At 44.9% G+C, this 25,616-nt stretch overlaps 1 protein-coding gene across 1 annotated transcript in view; it reads right to left on the bottom strand.

Annotated features, from left to right (window-relative positions):
* Positions 1-25,616, bottom strand: part of SDK1 (sidekick cell adhesion molecule 1) — a 1,937,536-nt gene that overhangs the window by 643,561 nt on the left and 1,268,359 nt on the right. Inside the window, exon 8 of the mRNA XM_086940699.1 lies at positions 515-598. Within this exon, the coding sequence (XP_086796825.1) occupies positions 515-598 (84 nt within the window). The remainder of the gene's footprint in view (positions 1-514; positions 599-25,616) is intronic.

Consider the following 25,616-nt stretch of genomic DNA (forward strand, 5'->3'; position numbering starts at 1 on the left):
TTAGGGTCCAGTTTAAAGTATGGGGCTAACCCGTTAGAGTAGAGAGCAATATTATAAATAGTGCGGCAAAAAACACAACCTTCACAATTTTCCCCATGGAAATTTCCGCAGAACATACCCACTGAAATTTGCCTGATTTATTACAGTGCACACAGAAATCTGTGTGGAAAGTACCAATGCTGTATTTAATTCCCTGCAGTTCCTGCGAACATATGGAACAGGAGGTATTGACCCCACCCAGTAAATACATGCCCCGGGGGTAATCCTCTTTGCCAGATGCAGTAATATCCCGCCAAGTTCTTGCTCACTCGAAATCAGCACGGTGGTTTAATTGTATAGAGGGTATATTTTGTGAATATGCTGAACATATGGCCTACATCCACCTGGGATGGACATCATGCAGCAATAGATGGAAGCAAAGAAAAGAAAAGGCTTTTAAAAACACCTTAGTGCACTCTAGTTATACTTTTCGAGCTTTGCATTTTTTTTCATTATTTCGACTTGTTCTACTCACCCATTGCCTGACACGGAATATCAACAGTTTGTTCCACTTCGGCCACAATCCGTCTCCCTGGCTCAGTAGTGAAATATGGTGGCTCTGCAAACAGTACAAATGGAGAGGGTGAAATTATGACTTGACAAAACAGAGAGCATCATTTGTTGCACAATCACCAAACGACAATTTAGACAAAAAGTAAATAATCACTTTTTTTTCCTCATAGTATCTAAAACGTGCTCAACTTTCACTTTTATAGACTTGAATCGTGAGGCTTTCATTTACAATCATCGATCAACCCCCATGGAAGGTTTAAAAAGTTTCTCTTTTAAGGATACCTTTTTAATAGGAAACATTTTTTCCTTAAACAAGTTCACCAGAGGGCTGTCAGGAGCCGGCAGAATAGTGCCCTGGGCAGAAAGCGATTTGGCATCCTCACGACTGCTCATGATTACAAGGATGTAGCTGGGAGGCCCTTTGTTTCACAGGTCGGCCATGACTGATTAGATCACAGCAGAGACTGGACTCTGGACACAGTGTCTTCTATCCTCCCCCAGTTCACCTGAATCACCCACAGCTAAGATTAATCATGGTGGTGGCAAGTTGGGTTGTTGTTGCATGGTGGCACAAGGTAAGAGGGAAATGGGATGGGAAGGAATTGCGTTAATGGCGTAAAAGGACTAAAAGCAGTTAAAGGTGAAGCACACCAGCAAAAGGAGAGAGACACTGCAGTCTGCAGGACCTTAATACAGACAGGTCAGTGGGTCTAAAGTTTAGTGCCCTGGGTGTGGGCCAACCTCGCACATACCAGAGGTCAACCCTGGCACTGTGTTATGTCACTGATCCAAGGGATGACTAGAGCCATATAGCCCGCCATAAAGGGCTATATGGCCATTAAAGGCACTCTCCAGCGTTAAAGGCCCGAGCCGAAGGCTACGGCAGGCTATACAGCTATTAGAACATTTCGCCACTAGAGGGTTGCATGTTCTAACCAATAAAACAAAGGCCTCAGTGAGCCCAACGCGATTTTAATCCCCCTGGCTCTGTGAGGTTTTCGGTACAGCAACACCTATGAACGACCAACATTGGAATGTTGGAGGTCCATGCTTTTACCAGCCATTAGAAGTCTGGATCACTCCATTTCTTCAATGGAGCTCCCAACATTCCAATGTTGAAATATAGCCTCCGAGCCCACCATAGGGAGCTCTACCGGCCATTTGAGGCCCGCTCCAGCGTTAAAGGCCCGAGGCGGGGCCTTCAACAAGGGAGCAGGACTTTAATGCCGGTACAGCCCAGCCACTGAGGGCTCTAAGGCTATTAGAACATCCCACCACTAGAGGGCAGAATGTTATAATTTGTAAAACGCAGGCTTCACGGAGCCAAGGGGATTAAAATCCCCTCCGGCTCCGTGAGGCCTTTTGTTCACAGCAAAAGCTGTGAACAAATATTGGAATATTGGAGCTCCGGGCTTCTACAGGCCATTAGAAACCTGGAGCACTCTATTGTTTTTAATGGAGCTCCCCACATTCTAATGTTCTAATATTAGATAGATCCCAGCAGCACACAAACACACATTACACTTTTCTCTACAATCATGTTTTCTAGGGATAAATACAATTCTACAATGTGAATATATTCAGTTCACTTTAGAAGCCTAAACATATAAGACACTGCCAGGGTTGAGGTCAGAAAATCCCATAATAACAGGAATAGACTATTAATCTTCTTCCTGTGAGCCAGCAGCAGTATTTGTTGCAAGGTTTCTAATCTCTAGTGTGCTTGATTGATAAAAAGGCAGTATTTTCGCAGGCAGCCCACCCGCAACTAGAGGGCAAGCAATCGAATCCCATGTGCCAAAAACCCCCTATAATCTGGCCCACTTCCACCAGAGCTGCCTTGAATGAGCCCTTCTTTAAATCCGCAATGATTCAAGCAGCACTTATTTAACCCCTTCCATGCTGATGACGGCCCCCAGCCGTCATGCACTACGGTGCTTGTGTGCTGATGACGGCTGGGGACCGTCATGAACCCGCCCACTCGCGATTCTGCCGCACAGGCGCAGAATCGCGGCCGCATGGAAGGGGTTAAGACATACCTGATGCGTGTATTCCAATCCACCAGCCCAGAATTGGCTACATGCCCTCACCCCTTTTTCCAACAGAATACTGGTGAGGCATTCTATCATGACAGAGTCTCTGTCTCAGACCAAGAAGCACATCAGCTGGCGCTGCCCTCCATGTTAAGACTGCATAATCTTGTCCCTGGTGATGGCCTTTCTGCTGAATGTTTTGAGTCCAGTGTTTGGAGGGCTTCCTTTTCCCCTTTCAAAGATCTGCAGGTGCAAAGGGTGTATAGCTTACAGCTGAATGGAAGAATAGCCAGGCTTAAATCATGTTCTCTACTGTCAAAGTCTAAAACGTGAATGGCCCTTAAATTCTTTCTACTTTAATGGGGCACTTTAGTGATATGCTAATAATTGTATTATCATCCGTCAGACACAAAATCCTTCAATGGCTACATTAATATATCTTCTTTAATTTAATTCTATGTTCAGCGTTTCATTTATCTTAGCTGGTTATCTTTATTCAGTGCAAGTAACAATCACAGTGGAGTCTATTCAACCTCTGTGCATGGATTTGCTCACCCAAGGCTCAGGCTAAAATTCTGCCTCATTTATAAAAAGTAGGGTTTGACTAAACTATGGAGATTGTAGGACATTTCAACATATTAGCAGGATGATAGCCTTTAGCTACCTAACATACATTTTAATTGAACTCGTCCATTAATGTACAAAGCTAAATGAAGTATGTGATGCTACATAAACGAGATGTTTTAAGGTATGAAATATGTTTCACCAATAAAGCAACTCTTACTGAGATACATGATCTTTCTACAGTGTTCCATAATTAGGCAGCTCAGATTTGGTCAGTTGCAGACCTTTTATCAATTTCTCCCTCATAGGGAAAGAGATCTCCCAGAACGAGATTCACAAAGACATCTCTGAGTGACAAGTGATGCTCTGGGTGCACTGAGCAGTGAATGGGGTGCATATGACAGTGACTGCCACTGGACATGTTGAAAAGTTGATTTTTTTTTTAAATAGGATATCTAAATGTATCAAGAAGAAATATTGTTGGTTGCCTTCCTGTGTTCAGTGTGGTGGATTGTGGGTTTAACTCTCTCCAGAGATGTTTAACCTTTCAACAGGAGATCTAGTGACTTCTTTACCAATCTCTGTGAAGTTGAGATACAGCTGTAACAGCATGCATGGTTTATTGAAGATGCCCAGCTCCAGAGAGGTGCCTGCTGCCAGCGGCGGTCGGCACAGGAAAACCTGGTGGTTGGAGCGGAGACGGGGTGGGAGGGGGGCGGAGTCGACAGACGGAATAGGTATAATTAAATAAATAAATAATATTTATTTCATCGTCTGTTGGCTTCCACCCTGCCGCGTCTTGTCTTGCCTTGCCTCACCTCACCGCGTTTACTTGAGCCGGCCGCCCCTACCTGCGGCACATTGTAGGCAAGATGGCCTAATCCTATCTCAAAACGCATCTGGCATGACTGTCTTGCCTTATCACGCAGTTATTGATTGTTACTGTTTCAGTCTTATTGGGTTCACCTTGTAATCCAGGAGATGTTGCCAACTGTGAGATGATCACCCAATTCGCAAGGCCTTATGCTTAGTTCCCAACTCCCACATTAATCATGCAATCGAAAAAGGGGGCTTGAATCACTTTTCTGAAAACCTGGCTGGTACTTGAAATCAAATAGTTATTTCACCCCAAGATGTCCGGGCTGTCATATAGTTCATTTTTCTTTCCTACACAATTAGAATAGAATTAGAAGCATTTGCACATTGCTATTCTAAAAGTCTTCTTTGACACCTGTATGCTTTCATTCGGCGGCCTGTTCTGCCCACTGGTTTGCTCTACCAGTGTGCAATCTCTTTATCTTTTCTATGTTACATACAAGGTATGTTTTGCATTTCAGGAGGCTTGCACCATTTGTATTGAAAATATATTGTTTTGTCCACAGATCTTCAAGTGTTCTACCAGGTTTGCCTTTGACCACTCCTTGCATTCATCCCCTCCAAATACAAATGTGCACAGCTTTTGGCCATGAGCTGTGGACTTCCATATCTCACGCAACCTGTGGCCTATGAAGGCCTGGCCTGCGGCTAAGATAAAGCAAAAGGGTGGAAACTTTTAATTTGCTAGTAAAATTGATTCAGTTTGACGAATCTGAGTGGACTATGTAAGAAAGTCTGTTAAACCCAGTTCTGTTGTATTGTGTTTTGTGCAAATTTGTCCAATGGAGTCAAAGATATCAGTGAACTAAAAATGTATTTGTCACTCATCCACTTCACCGTTAGTCCCTATTGACAGATCCAGGGGCGGAATGGCCATAGTGGGTACTGCGCGTTTCCCCAGTGGGCCTAAGGGGTGGGGGGACAGTTTTGTCAATGGGGGCCGGTTCTGCAGCAGTGCTGCAATATTGGCCCTCGGTAACAAAATAAAAGTAACAGCGGTGCTCGCAACTAGAGCATCTAAGTGCCACAACATCCCCCACCCCCATCCCCCCATGGCCATCGAGTGGAAATGCCAGTGCTACTTTCTCTTCCCAGTTCGGCCGTGGACAGATCGGGACGGCACTTGGCTCAAAGTGTTTACTGTTGGCCATTCAGCAGGTAGATTTGTCACACGGCGTCAAAGTTGGTTGCAAATAATTACATTTTTTACACCACTCAGTTGCTTTGACAACCCCTGACGTATCTTTAAGAAACATGACATACCAAGAGAAAATCATAAACATGATAAGATCCTTCCAAACTTAGGGGCTTATTAGGATGACGGGCGGACTTTGTCCACCCGCCATCCTGACGGAATTCGGGACCGCCTGCCATTAGGGCGAGGTCCCGTGGGGGGTATTAGGATGTGCCCGCCACAGTGACAGGCACATCCTGCATTTATAGCATTGTGGTGGGCGGTGCTCTCTGCACCGCTCGCCACAATGCTATAAATGCATTAATGCATTTGCATAAACAAAGCGGCAGGCACCGGGCGGTGCCTGCCGCTTTGTTTATGCAAATGAAGGGGGGTACCACAGGTACCCCCCCTGTGCAGCCCTCACCTCTCCTTCACTCTGGGGGCCCGCAGGGGGGGCCCAGAGTGAAGACCGCATGCCTTTCCGTGGCGGCATCGCCGACGCGGAATGGCATCTACACAAGCCCATCATAATATGGCTGGCGGTGTCTATTAGACACCTCCACCATATTAAATCTTTTCCGCCCCGGTCGCAAGGCGACCGAGGCGAAAAAGCGGCGGACGGTCTTTCCATCCGCCGCGGTCCCACCGCCATCCTAATATGGCGGGGGGGGGGGAGATTTAGGTGCGGATTGCCCCCGCCAGGCTGGTGGTGGCTACCGCCAGCCTGACGGGGGCAATCCGCCCGCCATCCTAATGGGCCCCTTAGTGCAAGTTAGTGAAACAGCACTAAACTAACTGGAAAAGCTATAGATATTTTGTAAAGTTGACTATAAGTGTAACCCTTTGATGTCAGCCCAACACCATTTTGTAACACAAGTATCTCAAGATCTACTGAGAGTTGCAACAAACTACACAAACTGTCTATTCGGAGGAAAGGTCTAAGGGACAAATCACAAACACATTTGTGAGTATTACACATAGACACATTAGAGGCTTGGGAAGATTTATTCAGAATTACAGATTGAATTGTTTATTTATACCGAAGGTCAAAGTAGAATATAAGTATTCAACCTGCTGGCATCATTTGTTTTGCGACAAGAGGGTTTTGTATGCCGCTTCACAGGAGCTTGAAAGAATTATAAATCTAATTATCTAAGGGTGGTGATAGGTTAGTTGTAATCGACGCCCAATTAAAAATAAATCGCTGCAAGTTTTGACGTTGATTGGTGGGGAGATAAGGTATCATCAATTATGTTGCTACAATATGGAGATTGTGGTTTAGCAATATTATAATAGCTCAAAGGTCCACTAAAATTAGTTCTCTGCACATTTATGAGTATGTGAGGTATTACTCCCTGTAATCGTAAATTCCTCTGTGAATTGGTCTGAAAACCAGTAAAATTGGGTAAAAGCACAGAAAATGCAGGGAATATCTTTGTACATCTAGTACATATATAAACGGTCCTCAACTCCACTTTTTCTGACTTACTGAATTATTTTTAAAGCGCGCTTATGCCAAGGCGTCTTGGCGCTGTAGAAAGTAGAAGATACAGATGGTAGTTAGGGCATAGAAAAAGCCAGGTTTTTAGCGCCTTTCTGAAGCTTGTTCTGTTCTTGTCAGAACGTAGCACGAAGGGCATGGTATTCCACAATTTGGAAGCCTGGTAGGAAAAGTATTTGCCTCCCCATCGGGCTCTCCCTATTTTTGGCAGACAGACCAGATCTTGACTTGTAGATCTAATAGAGGTGGAAATTTTCAGGGCCGACTCACAAAGTCATTTACTTCGCCTACTCACAAATGCCTTTGTGAATCGCCTGCCAATTTCTGTGGCAAGATTGTTGCACTTCTGATCCCCAATTTTGCAGCATTGATCAGCAAAAATTCCCAAGGTGCCTAAAATGGAAAATGCTTCGTAATTGCCCTTCCGTTAACTTAATACCCCCTGATAAGATCTGCAGAAAGCTTGGCCTACCCAAACTTTCTGAATATGCTAACTACGAAGAAAAAAAAGTATTTTTAATGATAGGTGAAATTTAACCATAACTACAAAGTCACTATCAGTGGCTGAGGGGCATATTACCAAGGGCCATTATCGCCGCTTTAGCGGGACTTTTTCCTGCTACAGCTGCGATAATTTTATCGCCCTATTACCTAGCTGTCTCTAATACAAGTTAGCGACAGCTAGTAGGAGATAGCGTTCATCTTGGGCCCCGCTTTGCATGGCAGCGATAATTATCGCTAATGACATGCTAAGTGGGCGTGCCAAGATGGTAGCGACTGGAAACAGTCGCTAATATCGCTATCTCTTATTACCAACAATGGCTTAGTTTTGGAAATATTCGCGCTAAGCGCGAATATCTCCAAAAGCTAACGCCTGCCCTGACCAGTTCTTAGACATGTTAACCAATGAGAGGTGGATAACATGGCTAAGAGCATTGTCACGGTATTACATGAATATCGCTGTATTGACAGCGATATTCACGCATTTCGAATGATTTTTATCGTTCTGAGATAAACCTTGATAAGAGCAAGGTATCTCAGCGATACAAATCGTCGTAGCGCGGCGATAAAATTATTCCCGTATGTTTGTTGATGTGTGTGTGTGTATATATGTGTCGTGCACGTGTGTGGGGGATGTGTGGCTAGCGTTCCTGCTCTCACATAAAAATGCTATATATTCCTACTCTAATTATTCTCTACCAATGGGTTCGTTCCAGATTTACTTAAACGTATAATTCTTTGATGCTGTAATGAACACTATGGAGACAGATGGCAGCCTTTTAGTCATTTTAAACATGTACCTCTGATAGGGACATTTATGATTATAATCAACCGTCACTGTTGTTGTTTTTATTTCTCAATTTTAATCACATGCGATTGTTTTATTGTGACTGCTTTCATGGTTGTTTTTTATCACACTGAATAACGTTTTGTTCTAATTTAATTTAATTGAGGGTCTATTCCAACTTAATAATACTCGCAATAACAGAATATTACTTTGGGTGTTTATAAGCCCTTTATTCAATTTTTTTTTTAAAAAAAAGCTTTTAGATATATATACTGGGATTTTCTCTATTTTTAGCCATGCATCTCCCAGAAGCAACTACATAACATATCCATTTAAGAGCACACGGCCTCTTTTAAATTTATAACAACTGCAGCTAATAAAACCATCATTTGGAACGGCTTTGGTTTATCTTTGCAGTAACATTATTATTAAGATGTCGCGCTGGGGCCGGGTGACATTCAGTGCAGCGAGAGAGGCTGCTGCCCTCAGGGCCCATCTCCGTTAATGCCCTATTTACCAAACACTCATATTTCACCAATTATAATAAACGCTGCATTAAATTTATGGCGCGGTCCTACCTCTTTAGAATATCTTATTACTAGTGCATTGGATTCAAAACCATAAAACAGCTTCCTGGGAATGGATCTGTCAGCGTGTCATCATCACCCTGTCACTCTACGCCCAAGCAAGCATAGGAGCAGAGAGGTTGGGGGAAGAGGCCAGGTTTACATGGGGAAAGAGAAGAAATATAGAAATAGGCAGCAAGGAAACAAGAGCATGCTCAAGGGGAGACAAGCAAGAGAACCATCATCAATACCCGAGAAAGAAATTAAAAAGGAGAAAAATAAATTAGAACGTGTACTTTACAAATTCTTGGCAGATGTACCAAAATGAAGAATTTTAATACAGGTCAAATGAACTTCAATATGATGAACACCGTTATTTCACTGACATTTGAAAAACGATTTTTTAGAGATGGTAGTAGGTTGTTTTTAGGTCCTTGTGAATTTTTGTTACACTTGCGTAATTTGTGCATATTCCCATTACACAAATTATGTGAAATGTCGGAAATGTTTTTTTTTTTGCTTAACATTTTTTTATTGGGGTTTTACAGTACAGGTTACCGTTTGGGACTTCAGCAATAATGCATTTTACCAAACATTTGCGAATATTTGAATATCATGTACAGTTACAAAGTTCGCAATGTCATCATATATCTAGCCCATTAGGTAGGTTATCTTACAGACTCAGACAAAACGGAGGTGCTCATCCTAGGATCTTCCCCCTCGGCCTGGGACGACTATTGGTGGCCCTCGGCTCTGGGCACAGCACCCATACCCACAGACCACGCACGTAACCTTGGCTTCATCCTAGACTCCTCACTCTCGATGTCCAGACAAGTCAATGCAGTCTCATCCTCCTCCTTCAACGTACTTCGTATTCTCAAAAAAATCTTCCGCTGGATCCCCCCCGAGACAAGAAAGACTGTCACCCACGCACTGGTCATGAGTCGACTGGACTATGGAAACACACTATACGCCGGAATCACAGCCAAATTACAGAAAAAACTCCAACGCATCCAAAACGCATCAGCGAGACTCATTTTGGACATCCCTCGCCAAGATCACATTACCGGACACCTAAAAGACCTCCACTGGCTTCCCGTCAACAAGAGAATTACGTTCCGTCTCCTCACCCACGCACACAAGGCCCTCTACACACTAGGACCCGAATGCCTCAACACTGGACTGTCCTTCTACACACCCACCCGCCAACTAAGATCCTCCAATCAAGCCCTCGCCGCAGTCCCGCGCATCCGAAAATCCACCATTGGTGGCAGATCCTTCTCCTTCCTGGCGGCCAAGACCTGGAACTCACTCCCCACTCACCTCGGCCTTACTCAGAACCACATCTCCTTCAGAAAAGAACTTAAAACCTGGCTATTCGACAAAAAATGAACCCCCCTCCAGAAGCCCCTTGAGACCCTCTGGGTGAGTAGTGCGCTATATAAAACCCTGAACTTGAACTTGAACTATCTCCTGGCTAGTCTCGCCTTATGTTGGTATGGTCTGCTGTGTCTGATTAGGTGAGTAACTTGGGGGCGGAAGTTGGTATGTCGCTCTCTCCTCTATCCTTGTATGTTGTCCCCATTTGGATACCTGAACATCTTCTCTGTCGGATTAGGTCGGTATCGGAACTGCCGAGGGGGAGAACAGAACTGTGAACTGTGGGGGGGAAATTGGGTGGGGGGGGCGCGCAAAGCGGACGAGGTGTACAGTTGTGTCAGCTTGTGATGTGACTGGCTATAATTTAGTTGGTCTGTGCCATTGAGTATGTGGGGGAGGGGGAAGAACTCGGTTGTAGGGGTGGGTGAGAACCCTTCCGGTACGTTCCAGGCATGCCGTCTGTCATGCGTGTCTTGACTTAATGCAGCGGTGGCTGGTATATACACTACGAGGGATAGGAGCGGAATTTGGGTTAGGGGCTGCTGGGGTTTGAGGTGTTTCTCCCACTGCTGTCTCTTGTGTGAATTGGAATAGCAACTGAGCCCATTCCATGGATACAGGATGTTTACGTGTCCCTTTCACTTCCTCCTGCCTTAGTGTCTCTTCTTCTGCTGCCCCCCATTTTTTCATTGCTCCCACCCAGGCCGTCTCCGTGGGACCTATTGGGGCTCGCCAATGCATGGCTATGCCCCTCTTTGCGAGGAGATTAGCTAGGGATGCAAAGCGCCATTGTAGTTTTTCAGACTTTTTTTTGCCGGAGGATTCCAAGAGCGCATGTTTCCCATGCGGATATGTTCGGGAGATTGACTGCCGCCCGGAGTGTCTGGTGTACCCTATCCCAGTATTGTTGTATGATGTGGCAATCTCAGAACATATGTCTAAAGTTCGCCTCCGGAGTTTGACAGCGGGGGCACGCGAATTGTGTGTCGGGATAGAAACTGTGTCATTTATCTGGCGTGAGGTATGTTCAGTGCAGGACATTAAACTGAATGGGCCATATGTATCAACACATTTCCCCATAGACACAGAATGGGCAAAACCATTTGATACATCTGGCCCAATATTTTGAAGCGTGCATTCCTGGAGACCTTTTTCGGATATTCCAGCGCTTATTCCCATTCTTTATCATGGAATGCACAACCAACGCCGTCTTCCCATTTATGTCGGAAATCATGTTAGCGCAAAAAATCTGCACTCTTGTTTTTTGATGGTGTGATCAAACAATGTCTCGCATGAGACATGTTCGAGCAGAAGTTGTGTCACAAGAGGCATGTTCTCCTCAAACCAATCAAATCGCCTTGCCAGTATTCCGAGTGACTTTGCAGCTTGAGAATTACCCTTGAAATCAATTTTTACAAAAGATACCCCTAAGTGTATTGCACGTAATTGTCGCATAATTATGTGCCATTTTCCCAAAATTCCGCATAATTTTGGAAGAAAGTAATCACACACCATTGGACTTGTTTTCTCTCCTCTACTGTTTGAACAGGGGTTGAACTATCATAGAGTCTCCATCCACCTGCTATTACCTGAATCTGTTTTATTTTCTAGTGTATTTTTTACATTCGCCAGGTATTCCATTTTAGTTTATTATTTTTACACTTTTTTTAAATACTTTGCATCAGTAGTTTCATAGGCGAAATGCCAATTGGCAATTTTGCAGTTTTGTTACAGAACTCACCCCCAGATGCATCAACAACCCAATTTGTGATTCCTTAATAGCGAAAAATACAGATTCGCTATTAAGGAATTGCAAAATGGAATGCATCAAGAAATCACTTAAAAAAATAGTGATTTCTTAGAATTCCTTATTTGCGACTCGCAAATTGCAAGTTGCAATTAATGAATACCTCCCCATTCATTCCTATGGGCCTAGAGGCCCATAGGAATGAATGGGAAGTCAATCTCAACTTGCGAATCGTAATTAGCGATTCGCAAATTGAGATTGCGATTTAAAGGGTGCAGGGGTGTCCAAAGGACACCCTGTTGCACCCCTGTAATTGATATGTGCACATATGTTGCGCACACACATGCCCTTAGGGCATGTGTGTGAGCAACATGAAACTTTGAAAAATGCACTTTAGTGCATTTTTCAGAGTTTTTGCAAATTACCATGAAGTTGTACTTCATGGTAATTTGCGTGCCCTATTAGCGAATTCGCTATTTTAAAAACTTTCATGCATTGCATTTAAGGAATCTCAAATTGAGATTCCTTAAATGCAAGTAATCTCAATTTAGCGATTTCTAAAATTGCGATTTTTGCATTTGGGATGATCCATCCCAAATGCAAAAATACCGCTCGCAAAGGGCCAAATTCTCAGAATCTGGCCCTTTGCGAGCGGATTTTTGTTTGATGAAAGATCAAAAATGCAAAATTGTTATAGAATTTGATGTTTCCATTTTCAGTGTTTTGTTTCCTATATTATGACTCTGTGCCTTCCTTATCTGCCTTCAAACATGGGTAAAGTTGGGTGCTCCTAAGCAGAATGTTCTTACATTTTTAACTCAACAGATGGGACTTCAGAAAAGATGGAAACTTTGCAGTCGGCACGCTGCAGCCTCAGATACATATAAGTAAGCGAAGAAGAAAAAGGATCAAAAACAGGTGATGGGGCAGCATGCACCATCTGAGGAAGGAAGGAAGAAAGGAAGGGAGAAGAGTGCTCATCGGTTAGGGAGAGCAAGGGATGAAGGACACGATAAAGACATGTGTAGACCAAGCACAGTGAACTGAACCACGTCTGGTAGACAGAGCCAGGAAAAATGTCTTTGAGAAATATCCAAGTGTTGAGCCTTTAAAACGTGGGCGGGTTCAGAAAGGTCTCTTAAAGTGGCGTTAAAAATGGATAGCATGCGCAACACTTAAAAATCTCATTATCAAGAGCCAACATCCCCCACGGTTTGGGATTTTAAAGGCATTTCTAAGTAACTTATTAATGTAAGGAATATTAACATAATTTTGTATAATTAAGTCACTCCCTGGAATTGAACCTTTATGGCCGCTATTTATCCGATTCACTAAAAGAATAGTAACATTTTGGAAACGATTCGACTCTTTCCACTCAAACAAAATGAAGGCAGGCAGCCATGCAAATGACAAAGGTAATAGAAACACCTCTCCTACTCTACATCTTCGTCAATGGTCCATGCAAATGATTTCTTTATGTCCTTTTCGAGAAGATTTGTAGGTAACATTAGGAGTCAATCACACTACAAGAAAGGCAGGTAGACTTCAGTAAGGATACAGTGATGTCATCCACAGATGTGATTACTGAGTGAAGTATCTCGAATGAGTGAGGAATAGCCTAGGTTGATGGACCTTGTCTGGCAGTTAGTAGAGCTGAATTTGCAAAAGAATAGGTGCAGGGGAAAACATTGTACTCAGAAACTACGGTTGGCATTATCGAAGGTTGGTAGCACCTAATTTGAAGACCTTGTAGTCTTGATTCCGCCTCATGCCTGTGGAATCCACCACCAGATGCCCTTGCCTCTATTTCTCACTCTTGCACGTCTTTTTCATCCCTGCTTTCTGCCCGTGACAGTTTTTCTCTTCCTTTTATTTTCCTATTGTATTTTTCTCTCTCTTGATCTAAGTCGGTTGAGGGCAAATATGTGTTGGCCCCAAAAATGAGCGCCCGTGGGTACAACCTGCAAAAACTGATCAAAATATGCAGGGTAAGAAAAAGGAGATGTCATCACTGGCCTGAGTGCAAAACAAGTTTATTGAAGGAGTTACAGAAAATAATTCATGCACTCAAGTGAACTGTTGTAGAAATATACAGTGACAGGGTGGAGAGAATTTCAGCCTACATCCCCCCCTGACATGCAGGTAACCCAATTATCACCCGCTATATTCACTGGGGACTCTAATATTAAATATGATCATTAGCTCAATATACACATTTTTGTAACCGTCTACAACCAGATTATCATCAAATTTAGCAAGACACTTGCATCCAGATTCAAATTTGAAACATTTCCCACTTAATCCCATTACAATGAAGGTTCTCCCAACTGGGAGTGGAAAAAGCCTCTTTCAACGCCTTTTACTACAGCCGCAGTCAAATGATTGAGGGGAAGCTCGGAGGAGCTGTGAAAATGTATGAAAAAAAGTAGGAGATGTGTGAATCAAGTCTAATTCTTGTAATAAACTCTGGAGCTACCATTGAAGGGGTTTTCTCCAAATTATATTGTCACACATAGCTTCTACTTCCCGTTCACTATGATGAAAGAGTCCTAATCATAGAGGCATTCACCAACCGAGGTGTCCGGCAACAAGGCACAGCAAGGATGTTCTGTGCTAATCTGATCTCTAAAAGAACATTCTTAATGGCCCAGTCAATATTCCTGACAATAGTTTCCTATTGAGTTTTTCCTCTTGTTCTCTAAGGATATGATGAAAGGTAAACCAGCTCTAGGACTGAAAGCAGTCTACTATAGCCTTAGAGCCCACTATAGGGGGCTTTACCGGCCATTAAAGGCCTAATCCAGCGTTAAAGGCCCGAACCGCAAGCAAGGGCCTTTAACAAGGGAGCGGGCCTTTAATGGTCTGTAGGACCCACTAGGGAGGGCTCTAAGACTATGAAAACATTCCTCCCCAAGAGGGCAGAATGTTCTACTTTGTAAAACAAAGGCCTCACAGAGGGGATTGAAATACCCCCGGGCTCCATGAGGCCTTTGTTCACAGCAAGTGCTGTGAACAAATATTAAAATATTGGAGCTTCCACCAATAATTAAAAGCCGGGAGCAATCCCTTATCTTCAATTGAGCTCCCAATATTCCAATGTTCTAATTAAGGACCGGTGAAAGGCGTTACATTTCAAGCACATCACAGTTTGGCAGCCGTTTGAATGTCATTCCTCATGACCTTCGTGCTACATTATAGATCCCAGGAATGTATTCACATTGGTAGCGGTGCTATATCAGGTAGAACGTAACATATTATATTTTATTTATTTTATGAATGCAACAATAAGATAAATCAGATTTAACCTTCTGGAACAGGAATAGAATCAAGACGCACAGGTACATCAGTGTATATCATGTAGATCTTAGATGTAGCATTTCAGAAGAATGCAGTACATTTTCCGTACCAGGAACAAGAAACATACTTTTCATAATTATAAACAGATTGGATGGGTTTGCCTAGATTGAGCCGCACATCCCAAAAGTTATGCCAATTGTAATAGGAACATCAATTAGTAATGCAAATGCAACTATGGCTAGGGTGCTCGTAAGAAAAAAAACAACAAGCCTTGAAACCCACCAAAGTGTCATTCGGTCCCAGAATCAAAAAGAACCTGGGTCACACATGTACAAACAGAATAGCTAAGCACACTAGTATCATTATTTCCAATATTAGTAATGTAAGTGTTGCTCCAAACAGTCTGTAAGGTCTCAGTGCCCTATGCAATTCAGTCCGAAAAAGTCTCAAGAGGAAATGAGTGAGTAATCCAAACAAATCTTCATGGGTCAAAGTCTGTTTTTAATTTTACAAATCACAAGAAGAAGACAGCAGCCGACGCGCGTTTCGCCCACAGGGCTTTTTCAAGGCTTGTTGTTTTTTTCTCTCTTCAAGCATCTATGAATCAACGTGTTCCCTTAACGATATTGCTCATGCATGAATAGAAGATATTAAAAATATTTATGATGAGCTTTCTTTTCCGTAGTATATTGTCACATGCATGAGCTCCTATTTTTCACTCGATACTAAGATGAGTGTGGCCCCAATGTGTGAGACACATTTGTCCTCTTTCAAGTTCTAAAATTCCATTTCGGAGTTCAGTTCCATCCATAAAAGGGAATTAATTATTCCATCGAATCATGATAAATCCAATGGTATGCTTTTTTTATTTTCCAGAAGAACAGCGTATCGCGCCAACTCGTGTTCGTACAACGAAAATAAAAAAAGCATACCATTGGATTTATCATGATTCGATGGAATAATTAATTCTCTTTTATGGATGGAACTGAACTCCGAAATGGAATTTTAGAACTTGAAAGAGGACAAATGTGTCTCACACACTGGGGCCACACTCATCTTAGTATCGAGTGAAAAATAGGAGCTCATGCATGCGACAATATACTACGGAAAAGAAAGCTCATCATAAATATTTGGAATATCTTCCATTCACGCATGAGCAATATCGTTAAGGGAACACGTTGATTCATAGATGCTTGAAGAGAGAAAAAAACAACAAGCCTTGAAAAAGCCCTGTGGGCGAAACGCGCGTCGGCTGCTGTCTTGTTCTTGTGATTTGTGAAATTAAAAACAGACTTCGACCCATGAAGATTTGTTTGGATTACTCACTCATTTCCTCTTGGGACTTTTTCGGACTGAATTGCATAGGGCACTGAGACCTTACAGACTGTTTGGAGCAACACTTACATTACTAATATTGGAAATAATGAAACTGGTGTGCTTAGGTATTCTGTTTAAACATACTTTTCATGTTGATCTGATTTCCGGGACATTTTCAGAATCCAAAGGAATGGGCTTGTGGGCCCCTTCACTGGGATTCAAACCAAATGGTCCAAAACTCATTCGTTTGTTCGCTATTAATACTTGAAGAGGCGTTGGGCAGAAGAGAGCTCCCACTAGGTTCATCTGTAGGTGAAAGACTAGATCTGACAAGAAGACTGACATAATAGTAATTTTCATATATTGCGAGGAGGCGAAAGACTCCAGATATGACAGGAAGACTGACATAATAGTAATTTTCATATATTGAGAGGTTCAGATTTGTCAATTGAGAAGGGTTACTTTTGTTTGAAATCAAAAACAAGTTTAACAAATCTACATGGTGAAATACCTCAAAGATACCTATAAGGGTGGTTCTTTACTACTTCTTACCCATGGTATAATTTGTCTCTTTGAAGCTCTAGTGCTCTGCAGGAGTAAAAGAATTAACAAGGCAAAATTTACAAAGAAGATTGGAAATTAGCATTCACGAAAGCACTGGCTTTGGGCCCTTTTATGACTCAGCAAGGAAAACTGGAACTAAGCAATAGTCATGTATGTATATGAAAATGTTGGCAAGTGTCTAAAGTGTGCTGGCAGGATCCAGCAGGAATCCAACATACTCAATGACACCAAAGAGGTCATCAAAAATGACCTTCTTAGTTCTATATGATGGCAAGTAGATGCTCAAGCACAGAACGTTTAAGGTCAGAGTCCTTAAGTAATGTTCGGCAATAGAGAAGTCCTCTCGAAATCTGAACACAACACATTTACAACTCCAGTATTTTATGAAGGTAAGAAGATTGCCAAACCTTTGGTGGGTCCTGTGCTACAGCTGGCAGGGGATACGTTAAAAAGTGAATGTCCTATTACTTACCGGTAATCTTCATTACTCCTGTCTTCGTTTCATTCCTGAACTAAGGGGAGATGACCATCTCCGCAACAGAAAAAAAGAACAGAAACATGCTGGGATACCCAACCCACTCCCTCCCACTGGGAGTAAATAAGCGGTTCCAGCCCAGCATGAAAATACCAAGCCAAGAACCGGAAGGCCGGCCACCAAGGAGGGAGGCAGGGGCGTAAAGAATGGGACCAGGGCAACGGTACCAGGAGTAATGAAGATTACCGGTAAGTAATAGGGCATTACCCCCAGGTCCCTCCTGTCCTCGTCTCATTGCTGAACTAGGTGGAGAATATCAAAGCAGACAAGCCGGCCGGCCGGACTTCCACCAACGCAGGGGGACCAGACCGAAAAACGACACCCCACAGGAGTAAAAGAAACCCATAAGAAAGGAGAAAAACGCATATAGGAGCACATAACAAACCACCCCCCCAACCAAACGGACAGAGCAGAGTCCCCAAAATCAGCAGGGGACAACCAGCAAAAAAGTACAAGAATCCTCCAGGCAAGCCAGAAGAAGGCCCTGCATGCATAGCCAAGCCCCAAGGGAACAACAAGAGGGGCCAAAACAAAGCCCCCCACCCCTGAACGACCAAAGGGAGCCCAGGAGCAGCGAAAGCGCCCCAACAGAGCAACCGAGCAAGGAAGGGCAACCGACCAGGGAGAAACCGCCAAGGGCGAAGCCCACAGCCCAAGGCACCACCAGGCAGCCACCCAACCAGGGACAAAACAGGCCAACCCGGCCCAATGGCCAAGAGCAGAGGAGAACAGGCTGCACAGGGCAGCAAGGCTGAAGGCCCAGGAAGGAACACAGCAGAGGCAAGACAGAGAGTGAACCCCCCAGGACAGGAAAGAAGGCGACCCACAGGCGCAGGAACCCACAAAGGCCCACACCAGAAAAATGAGGGGAAGGAAGACGAAACCGAAGAGGCACACCAAAGGAAGAGAGCAAGGAAAGACGCGACCAACCACAGGACCAACCCCAACACATCAGGGGAAGCTACTAGCAGAGCCGCAAAGACCAAAGAGGGCAGATCCAGACAAGAAAACAGGCAGCGACCCAAAGGAACAGCCAGAAAGAAAAAAGGGGTCAGGGAACCCAAGCAAGGCCTCCCCTCCCACTCGGCCGACAACAGCAGCAACAGGGATCCCGGAGGCACAGAAACACGCAGAAGACCCAGGCCACAGGGCAGGAACGACCAGCAGGTAACCCAAGCAGAGACTCCGAAGAGCCACAGGAAAAAAAGGCTGCCACACCGGGAGAAGAACTCGGGGCACAGGAACCGGCCAAGCAGCCAGGCCCGAGGCACCCCCCCCAAAGCAGGAGACACTGAGACACGAAAACCAGCAACCCACAAAACGGAGGCCAGGGAGAGCAAAGAAGCGCAACATGAAGTAGATCCGGTCAAAACCAGGGCACAACCAAGATAGACAACAACAGAGGCCGAACACGGAACCGGGGAAACCAAACCCCAGAACCCGGAAAGGAGGAACTCCACCAACCAAGAACCGACCCACACGCCAGTAGGACACCAAGGAACTACCAAAGGCGGACCCCAAGAGGAGTTGCAGAAGGGCAAAACAGGAAAAACCAACAAGGAGGCCAACAGCCCTTTCCCGTAAGCAACCCACAAACCCCCAAGAAGCCAGCCGGAGAAACCGGCAGGCCAGCCAGCTAGGAGGCCCCTAACACGGAGCCACCAGGACCCAGAAGGTGAGGCAAAAAAACCCAACCAAGAATGGGCACGGGGAAAGGCACAGCAACCAACCACAGCCAGGCCACCCAGAGAGGAGAAGTAGCAGGAAGACAGGGAGGGAGCCCAGCAGCTCACACCAGACAACCCACACAATGGCCCCAGCGCAACAGCCAGCTGCAAAGGAGCGACACAGGAAAGGCAGAAGACCAGTCCATGACCGAGAACACCAGGGCCAGAACCACCGGGCAACAAGAGGCCGAAAGAACTCCTAAACCCCAAGAGAACAAGCGGCCAGGAAAGGACCCAAGTAGGGACCAAAAGAGGACCCCAAAGCAACCAAGGGCCCCAGAGCATAAAGCCTGACAAAACCAAGCTGAGAGGTGCACCAGCGACCCACGCGCACAAGCGAACGGGAGGCCAAACACAGGGACCACAAGGGCAAATTCAACAGAGGCAGGGCCCAGGCCCCAACGGCACACCGGAACAACCCAGGCACCAGAAACCAAAGGAGAGGAGCCCGGAGAAGCCAAACGCACACCACCCCCCTGGGGTGCAAGATCAGACTCAAACAAGGGGAGAATGAACACCCCAGAGCCAACAAGAGAGCAAGGGCCACAGACACCACAGGCCGAAAGCAGCCCGCACGGGAGCAAGAAAAAGGAACAGGCCCAACGACAGGCCCCCAAAGGGGAAACGCCAAAGCCCCAGACCCGAGGGAAAGCCAACCGTAACACCAAGGCAGAAAGAGAGGAGCGAGAAGCAGCAAAGCGACCCATACACCAGGGGAGGCCGACACCCAACCCCACAACGCAGGTAAAGGGCAAAGCAGGCAGGGTGGGGCACAGGAGCCGGGCACCCGAAGGACAAGGGGCCACTCAAGTCAGAGGCCAAGGAAAACCAATGACACCCAGCCACCACAGGAGGCAAAGGGAGCGGCAAGCTAAAAGCAAAGCTCAAAGCGCACCAAGCCACCAAGAGAAACACAAGAGGGGAGAAGGAAACCACCACCGGAAACCAAACCCCAGCAGGCAACACAATCCGGCAGCAGGTGGGAAGCAAACCCAACTCCAGTCAGAACCGACCAGGGGCACAACCAGCACCTCCCTGGAGTCAACAGCCCAACAAGGCCAAGGGACCAACAGGACAGAGTTAGGACACAACAGCCCCTCCCCCACCCACAGAAAACAAGGGGGAGGACCCCGCGAACTTGCGGAAGGGCAAGAAGAAACCAGACACCCCGAGCACGGGCCAAGCAAAAGCACTCAGAAGGATGCAAGAAGCGCCCAACAGTGAAAACCGCAGGAAGGCACCCACACAGGCACACACCAGGCCCAAACCCACAGAAAGGGCAGGAACAAACAGGCGGATGGGCAGCAGGCAGCCGTAGGAAGCCCAAGAACAGCAAGGCACCAGGACCCGAAATAGGGTAAAAAAAACACGTGTCAAGCAGCAAGTGATACCTAGAGCAGGCCACAGCAACAACCAAATCCAGGCGGACCCCCAACCAGGCACCAACCATGGCCGACCAGGGAGAACAGAAGCCTGCAGGGCAGGACGGCTGAAGGCCCAGAGGACAGAACAAAGGGGCCTCAAGAAGAAGCCAACAATCCCCGGGAAAGACTGCACCAAAGTGTGCCACGGCCCAGCAAGCAGACACCACACTAGGGACGAACCAGGGACGACCCGGCCGAACCACATAGCGGGCAGCAGGGGGAACTGAAGCCAAGGTTGCAGGCTAGCACAGCAGAAGAACACAGCAAGCAAGAAACCGCCAGGGGGCACGCACCAGGGGGACAGGCCCACAGAACTCCCACAGGGACTGACCCCCAACCCAGATGCCAACCAGCAACTAGCACAGAGCAAGCGAAAAGCCAGAAGGGCTGGTAACACCCAGCCCTTGGAGGAAGCCCCCGAAGGCACCGCCCCAGGAATAACCTGCAAAAAAAGGCAGCGACACAGCAGAAACCACGGCAAAGACAGGACAGAAGACACACAGAGATGGCAGGGGAGCCGCTGACACAGGCTGCTGAAGACGCTGAAGGGCTGCGAGGACCCCGGGAGCAAGGGGCAGTGGAGACAGAGAACCAGTCCCTCAGACCGGCCAAGCCATAGGGAGACGCGCACTGCAACCCGGAAGAGACCGGGAGGAACGGCACCCCAGCCGCAAAGGGTCGGGCGGCAATCAACGTGGCTTCTGGCAAGCCAAGCAGGCCAGGAGAACGCGGAAAGAGGACGGCGAGGACAGCCCAGCAGCCCGGAGGAGACGTCCAGTGAAGAAACCCAACAGGTAAGTCCAAACACGTCCCATCCTGTCGGAAGACAGATAAAAGAACAGGTTGCATGCTGGGCTGGTACCGCTTATGTACTCCCAGTGGTAGGGAGTGGGTTGGGTATCCCAGCATGCTCCTGTTCTTTTTTTCTGTCGCGGAGATGGTCAGCTCCACTTAGTTCAGGAATGGGACGAGGACAGGAGGGACCTGGGGGTAATGAGAAATCCTGACTGAAAACATCTAAAACCAATTACATACTGAATTCTTGTTGCATATCAGGAGAAGAACTGAATTCTCAAGATTAAACTGGTCATTCAGGTTCTACAAAAAGAGTAAACAATTTTGGATTACCAAATAGGCACCGGCCTATGGGCCCTACTCCTTTATGGGCCCCCGCAACAACGGATCAAAATAATATTGATTTGATCTTGAAAGAAAATTACAATCAATCTTTCTAAAATAGTTTCCAAAAGATAGAAAAATTTAATCAAACCAAAGAAAAGACAACTTTACATTAAAGAAGCTATAGAGAAAATACTGTATTTATGTAATATAGTTTTTTATTTAAAATTGTTGGTTGGTAAAATTAAAAGAACATTAGGGGATAATTTGAGAGGGGGCCCCCGAAATTTCGACTGCCTGAGGCCTCCACAAGGTTTAATCCGGCACCAACAGTCAATGCCATCTACTACAAATAATCAAAAATAATACTATAAATGCCAACAAGCTGGGATGCAAGTAGTAGTTTGGTTAATACAAAATCTGGGATATTTCCAAAGACGACGTATGAGAATTTACAATCTGCCTCTACTTTAAGGCATAATGGGAAATTGGTTGACAGTGAGGAAGTCAAGACCATTTCTTTTACCAGTTAGGAACCTCATTCGAAACGGGGCTTAAAAATACAAAGCCCCTTCCCTAGAATATTTTCTACCACGGTCTTCATACTATCCTGAAGACTTTAAAAGAATAAACATATATCTGGCCCTCAAACCACTACTATAGGGTTTGGACAGTGCTTAATTTGAGCAGGTAGTATCCGGTGCTGAGCACCAGCACTTAATTGTCAACACTGGCACTTAAACAAACACCGCCACCATGTGGCAGACTACCCTAATTTACAGATCAGCACAACATGTGTTTATTAATTCAATATACATTAAAATGACTAATAACTTTGTCACAAGTTAATCTTATAGCTTTGGGGGCCTAGAATTGTCTGAAATGTTACACTGCTAGGTAGATGGTGGTTAGTAGGTGTGATGGTACTGTTATTGGCAGTGCTGGTAGAAGCAATGGGTGATGAAAGCTGCAGTGGCGTTGTGACGAGAGCCCTGACACTTTTTTACAAATTAAGCACTGGATTTGGATAACTTCAGTAAATCGAGAGTTTTCAATGTTAGTACAGCAGTGTAAAGGACACTGAAAGAACTCTGCCTCTAGCACATAGGCAACTGGCAAGTAACTAAGGACTCTGACTAAGCTCTCACAAAAAACTGACCCGGGAGCAACCAGAGGTTAACCAGAGAACTCTTTAAATCACAAACTGTGAGGCATATTAGGGAGGATCCCAACAAGCAATTTGGTTAAAATAACAATGAAAGTAAGGTCCAAACCAAGTCCATACAAAGGAATGTATCTTTATCACTACCGCAAAAAAAGGAAACAAATACAAAAGAAAGAGAAGAAAATGGATATAACCATTGCAATGGAAGTCAGTGGGAGCATCTATTAATATGGACTTCTAATGAATTCAATGCAAGTCAATGGGAAAAGTTAAAAGTTTGGGGGAAAATGATTACCTTTACCGGACTACTCAGTGGGACATTGACCAATGGGAATCCAACTTCCAGGTACATGCAGTTGGATAGTTGGTGTGGATGAGCCCAGTGAGCATCTTTGGACTTTAGTATTTTCGGACTCAAATACTTCAGCATCAGAATGGGTTATTAAACTACGCCAGACAAGGGCTCCATAGAGTAAGACAAGTTGGTCAGGTCTTCTTACCGAAGAAGAGCAAAGTTAAGAAGACGCAGTTAGACAAATGTTTCACTAACTCCCAGAATTCGCTGCAAGTTCATAAGATGCTGAAAATGGCTTCTTTCAATCGATTGTTCTGTTGTTACAGCTCTGCAGCTTTCCATCTTAAGCTCACTGTGCTGGGCTCCATGTTCTCACTGAGGGCTAAGACGGTGTAATGATTTGATAACATTAAAAAAGTTCTGAGTCATAGTGCTAGTCAATACGGAGGACATTATAAATATTGTCCAGATCGACGCAAGCATCTAGCTACAATTTTCAGCATTATCAGGAAGTCCATAGTTGTTGTTTTGCAAGACTTGCATTCCCTCAGATAAATCAAACAAAAATAGAGTGTCATGCGCAAAAAGGTCTGTGTATGAACACTGAGGCAGAGACTGTAAAAAATTCCCTTCTAAGAACACACTGGAAATCTTTTAGGGATTTTTTTGGAAGCCCTCACTCACCAACCTGGTTGGTGACATGCTTCATCATCGGGCCCACCAGGAGAAGCCGAATGCCTCCCTGGTGTGCTACAACGCCAGGTTACTGCAGAGCTGGTTTTTCGTGACAGTGATGTGAAAAAAGGAAATGTGATTTAAAAAGCTGGGGGTCGCGTAACTAGTTAGCATGGAGGAGTCTCGTTCGTTATCGGAATTCCCTCAGATAAGGCAGAGATTCACTGTAAAAGACAAGAGAGAATAAGCCTTTTCTTCTTCTTCAAGACAGAGAAATAAGGAGCGCTACAGCATCCCAGCAAGGCAGGAAAGAGGGAAGAACTCCTGGAGCAAACATGGCTCACACTGGTCCCTACAAAAGAAAGCATTCACCATTAGCTAATTACAGGCTGATGGACCATAGTGAGCTGGGCAAAGGTAGGAGACGTTGGTGAGGTCTTCCTTGAAAGGTCCAAGAAGATATGGACACTTCCATTCACGTCAAACTCAGACAAGAAAATGCATGCTGTCATTAACAGAAAGAAATATTGGGCAGATTTTAGTGGTCGCAGATGGAAAGTCGGGTTGTTTGCGTCAACTAAATATCCTTTTCACAAGTACTAACCCTATTCTGCAAGTCGGTAAACTACTACTGACTCGCTAAATATGGTTTGCAAGTCAATATTAGGAAGGGGTGTTTCATGGGCGTCCCTTTCTAACAGGGAGTCGCAGGGGCATGTATAAATGTTTTATGACCGGAATGCATTCGCAATACATTCATATTTTACCGACTCCGTGGAGGAGGTGGTAGCCCATTCGCAAACGGGAAGGGCTCACCTAAGGACCGCTTCCCCTTTGTGAATGTCGGCGCCAACATTTTTAAGGAGCAGGCTGTGGTCCCACGGACCACTGACTAGTCTTAAAAAATGAAAAGCAAACTTTTCTGCATTTCAGAAAAAAAATTGCTTTATTTAAAAAGCAATCACAGACATGGTGGTCTGCTGACCCCAGCAGGCCACTATCCCTGTGATTACAGGCCATCCCAATGGGCGACAAATTGCGACCTACCTCATAAATACTGATGAGGTAGGTCATTTGCGACCCCATTGGGAATTGCTAAATGTGTCTGAAACACATTAGTAAATCGCGTTTTGCAAGACCCGAATTGCGAGTTGCAAAAAATCGCAGTTACAGACTCGCAAAATGAAATGGTCATACAACTGGCCCTATATTATTTCCTCTGGTAAAAATATATTTTAAAGGATCAGAACAAATATACATTAGATTTGTAAGTTTCACCAAAATGAACAAATCACTGGAATTTAATGGGTAGTCAATACAACAAAGAAAGTAAAGCATAAAAAATAATGAACAACCCTTAGTCGCCAGAGGTAGTCATAAACAGAGCGCAGACAAATCTAATTATTCACAACAAAGGCAGACAAACTAACTACAGGTACATTAACACAGGATGCCTGATTATCCACAACATGGATTTAACATGGCAGAGGTTCACCAGGTCACCAGACAAGCAACCACTCTTGCTCTCTGCTGGCCATCAATGTGTTTATTGAAGGCACAGGAAATAGAAGGTTTCTTATAGATCCCATGAGGCATTTCACTGAAGTAGCAACTTAACTTCATTGCCACTTTCCACGCCATGTTTTTTTTCTTATCAAACCTTTTTGGTAACGCTCACAAATAAGGAAACAGCAAGTGTTAGATACCCTTTTTTCCGAAAGCATTGCTCAAAAAGTTTTAGAAATCAGAATACGTACCCTATTTTTTTTTAAGGTGGCTCTGTTCGGTGCCTTTTTAAATCTTAGGATATGTTC

This window comes from Lissotriton vulgaris, chromosome 10 (assembly GCF_964263255.1).
Source record: "Lissotriton vulgaris chromosome 10, aLisVul1.2, whole genome shotgun sequence".
Classification (NCBI taxonomy): domain Eukaryota; kingdom Metazoa; phylum Chordata; class Amphibia; order Caudata; family Salamandridae; genus Lissotriton; species Lissotriton vulgaris.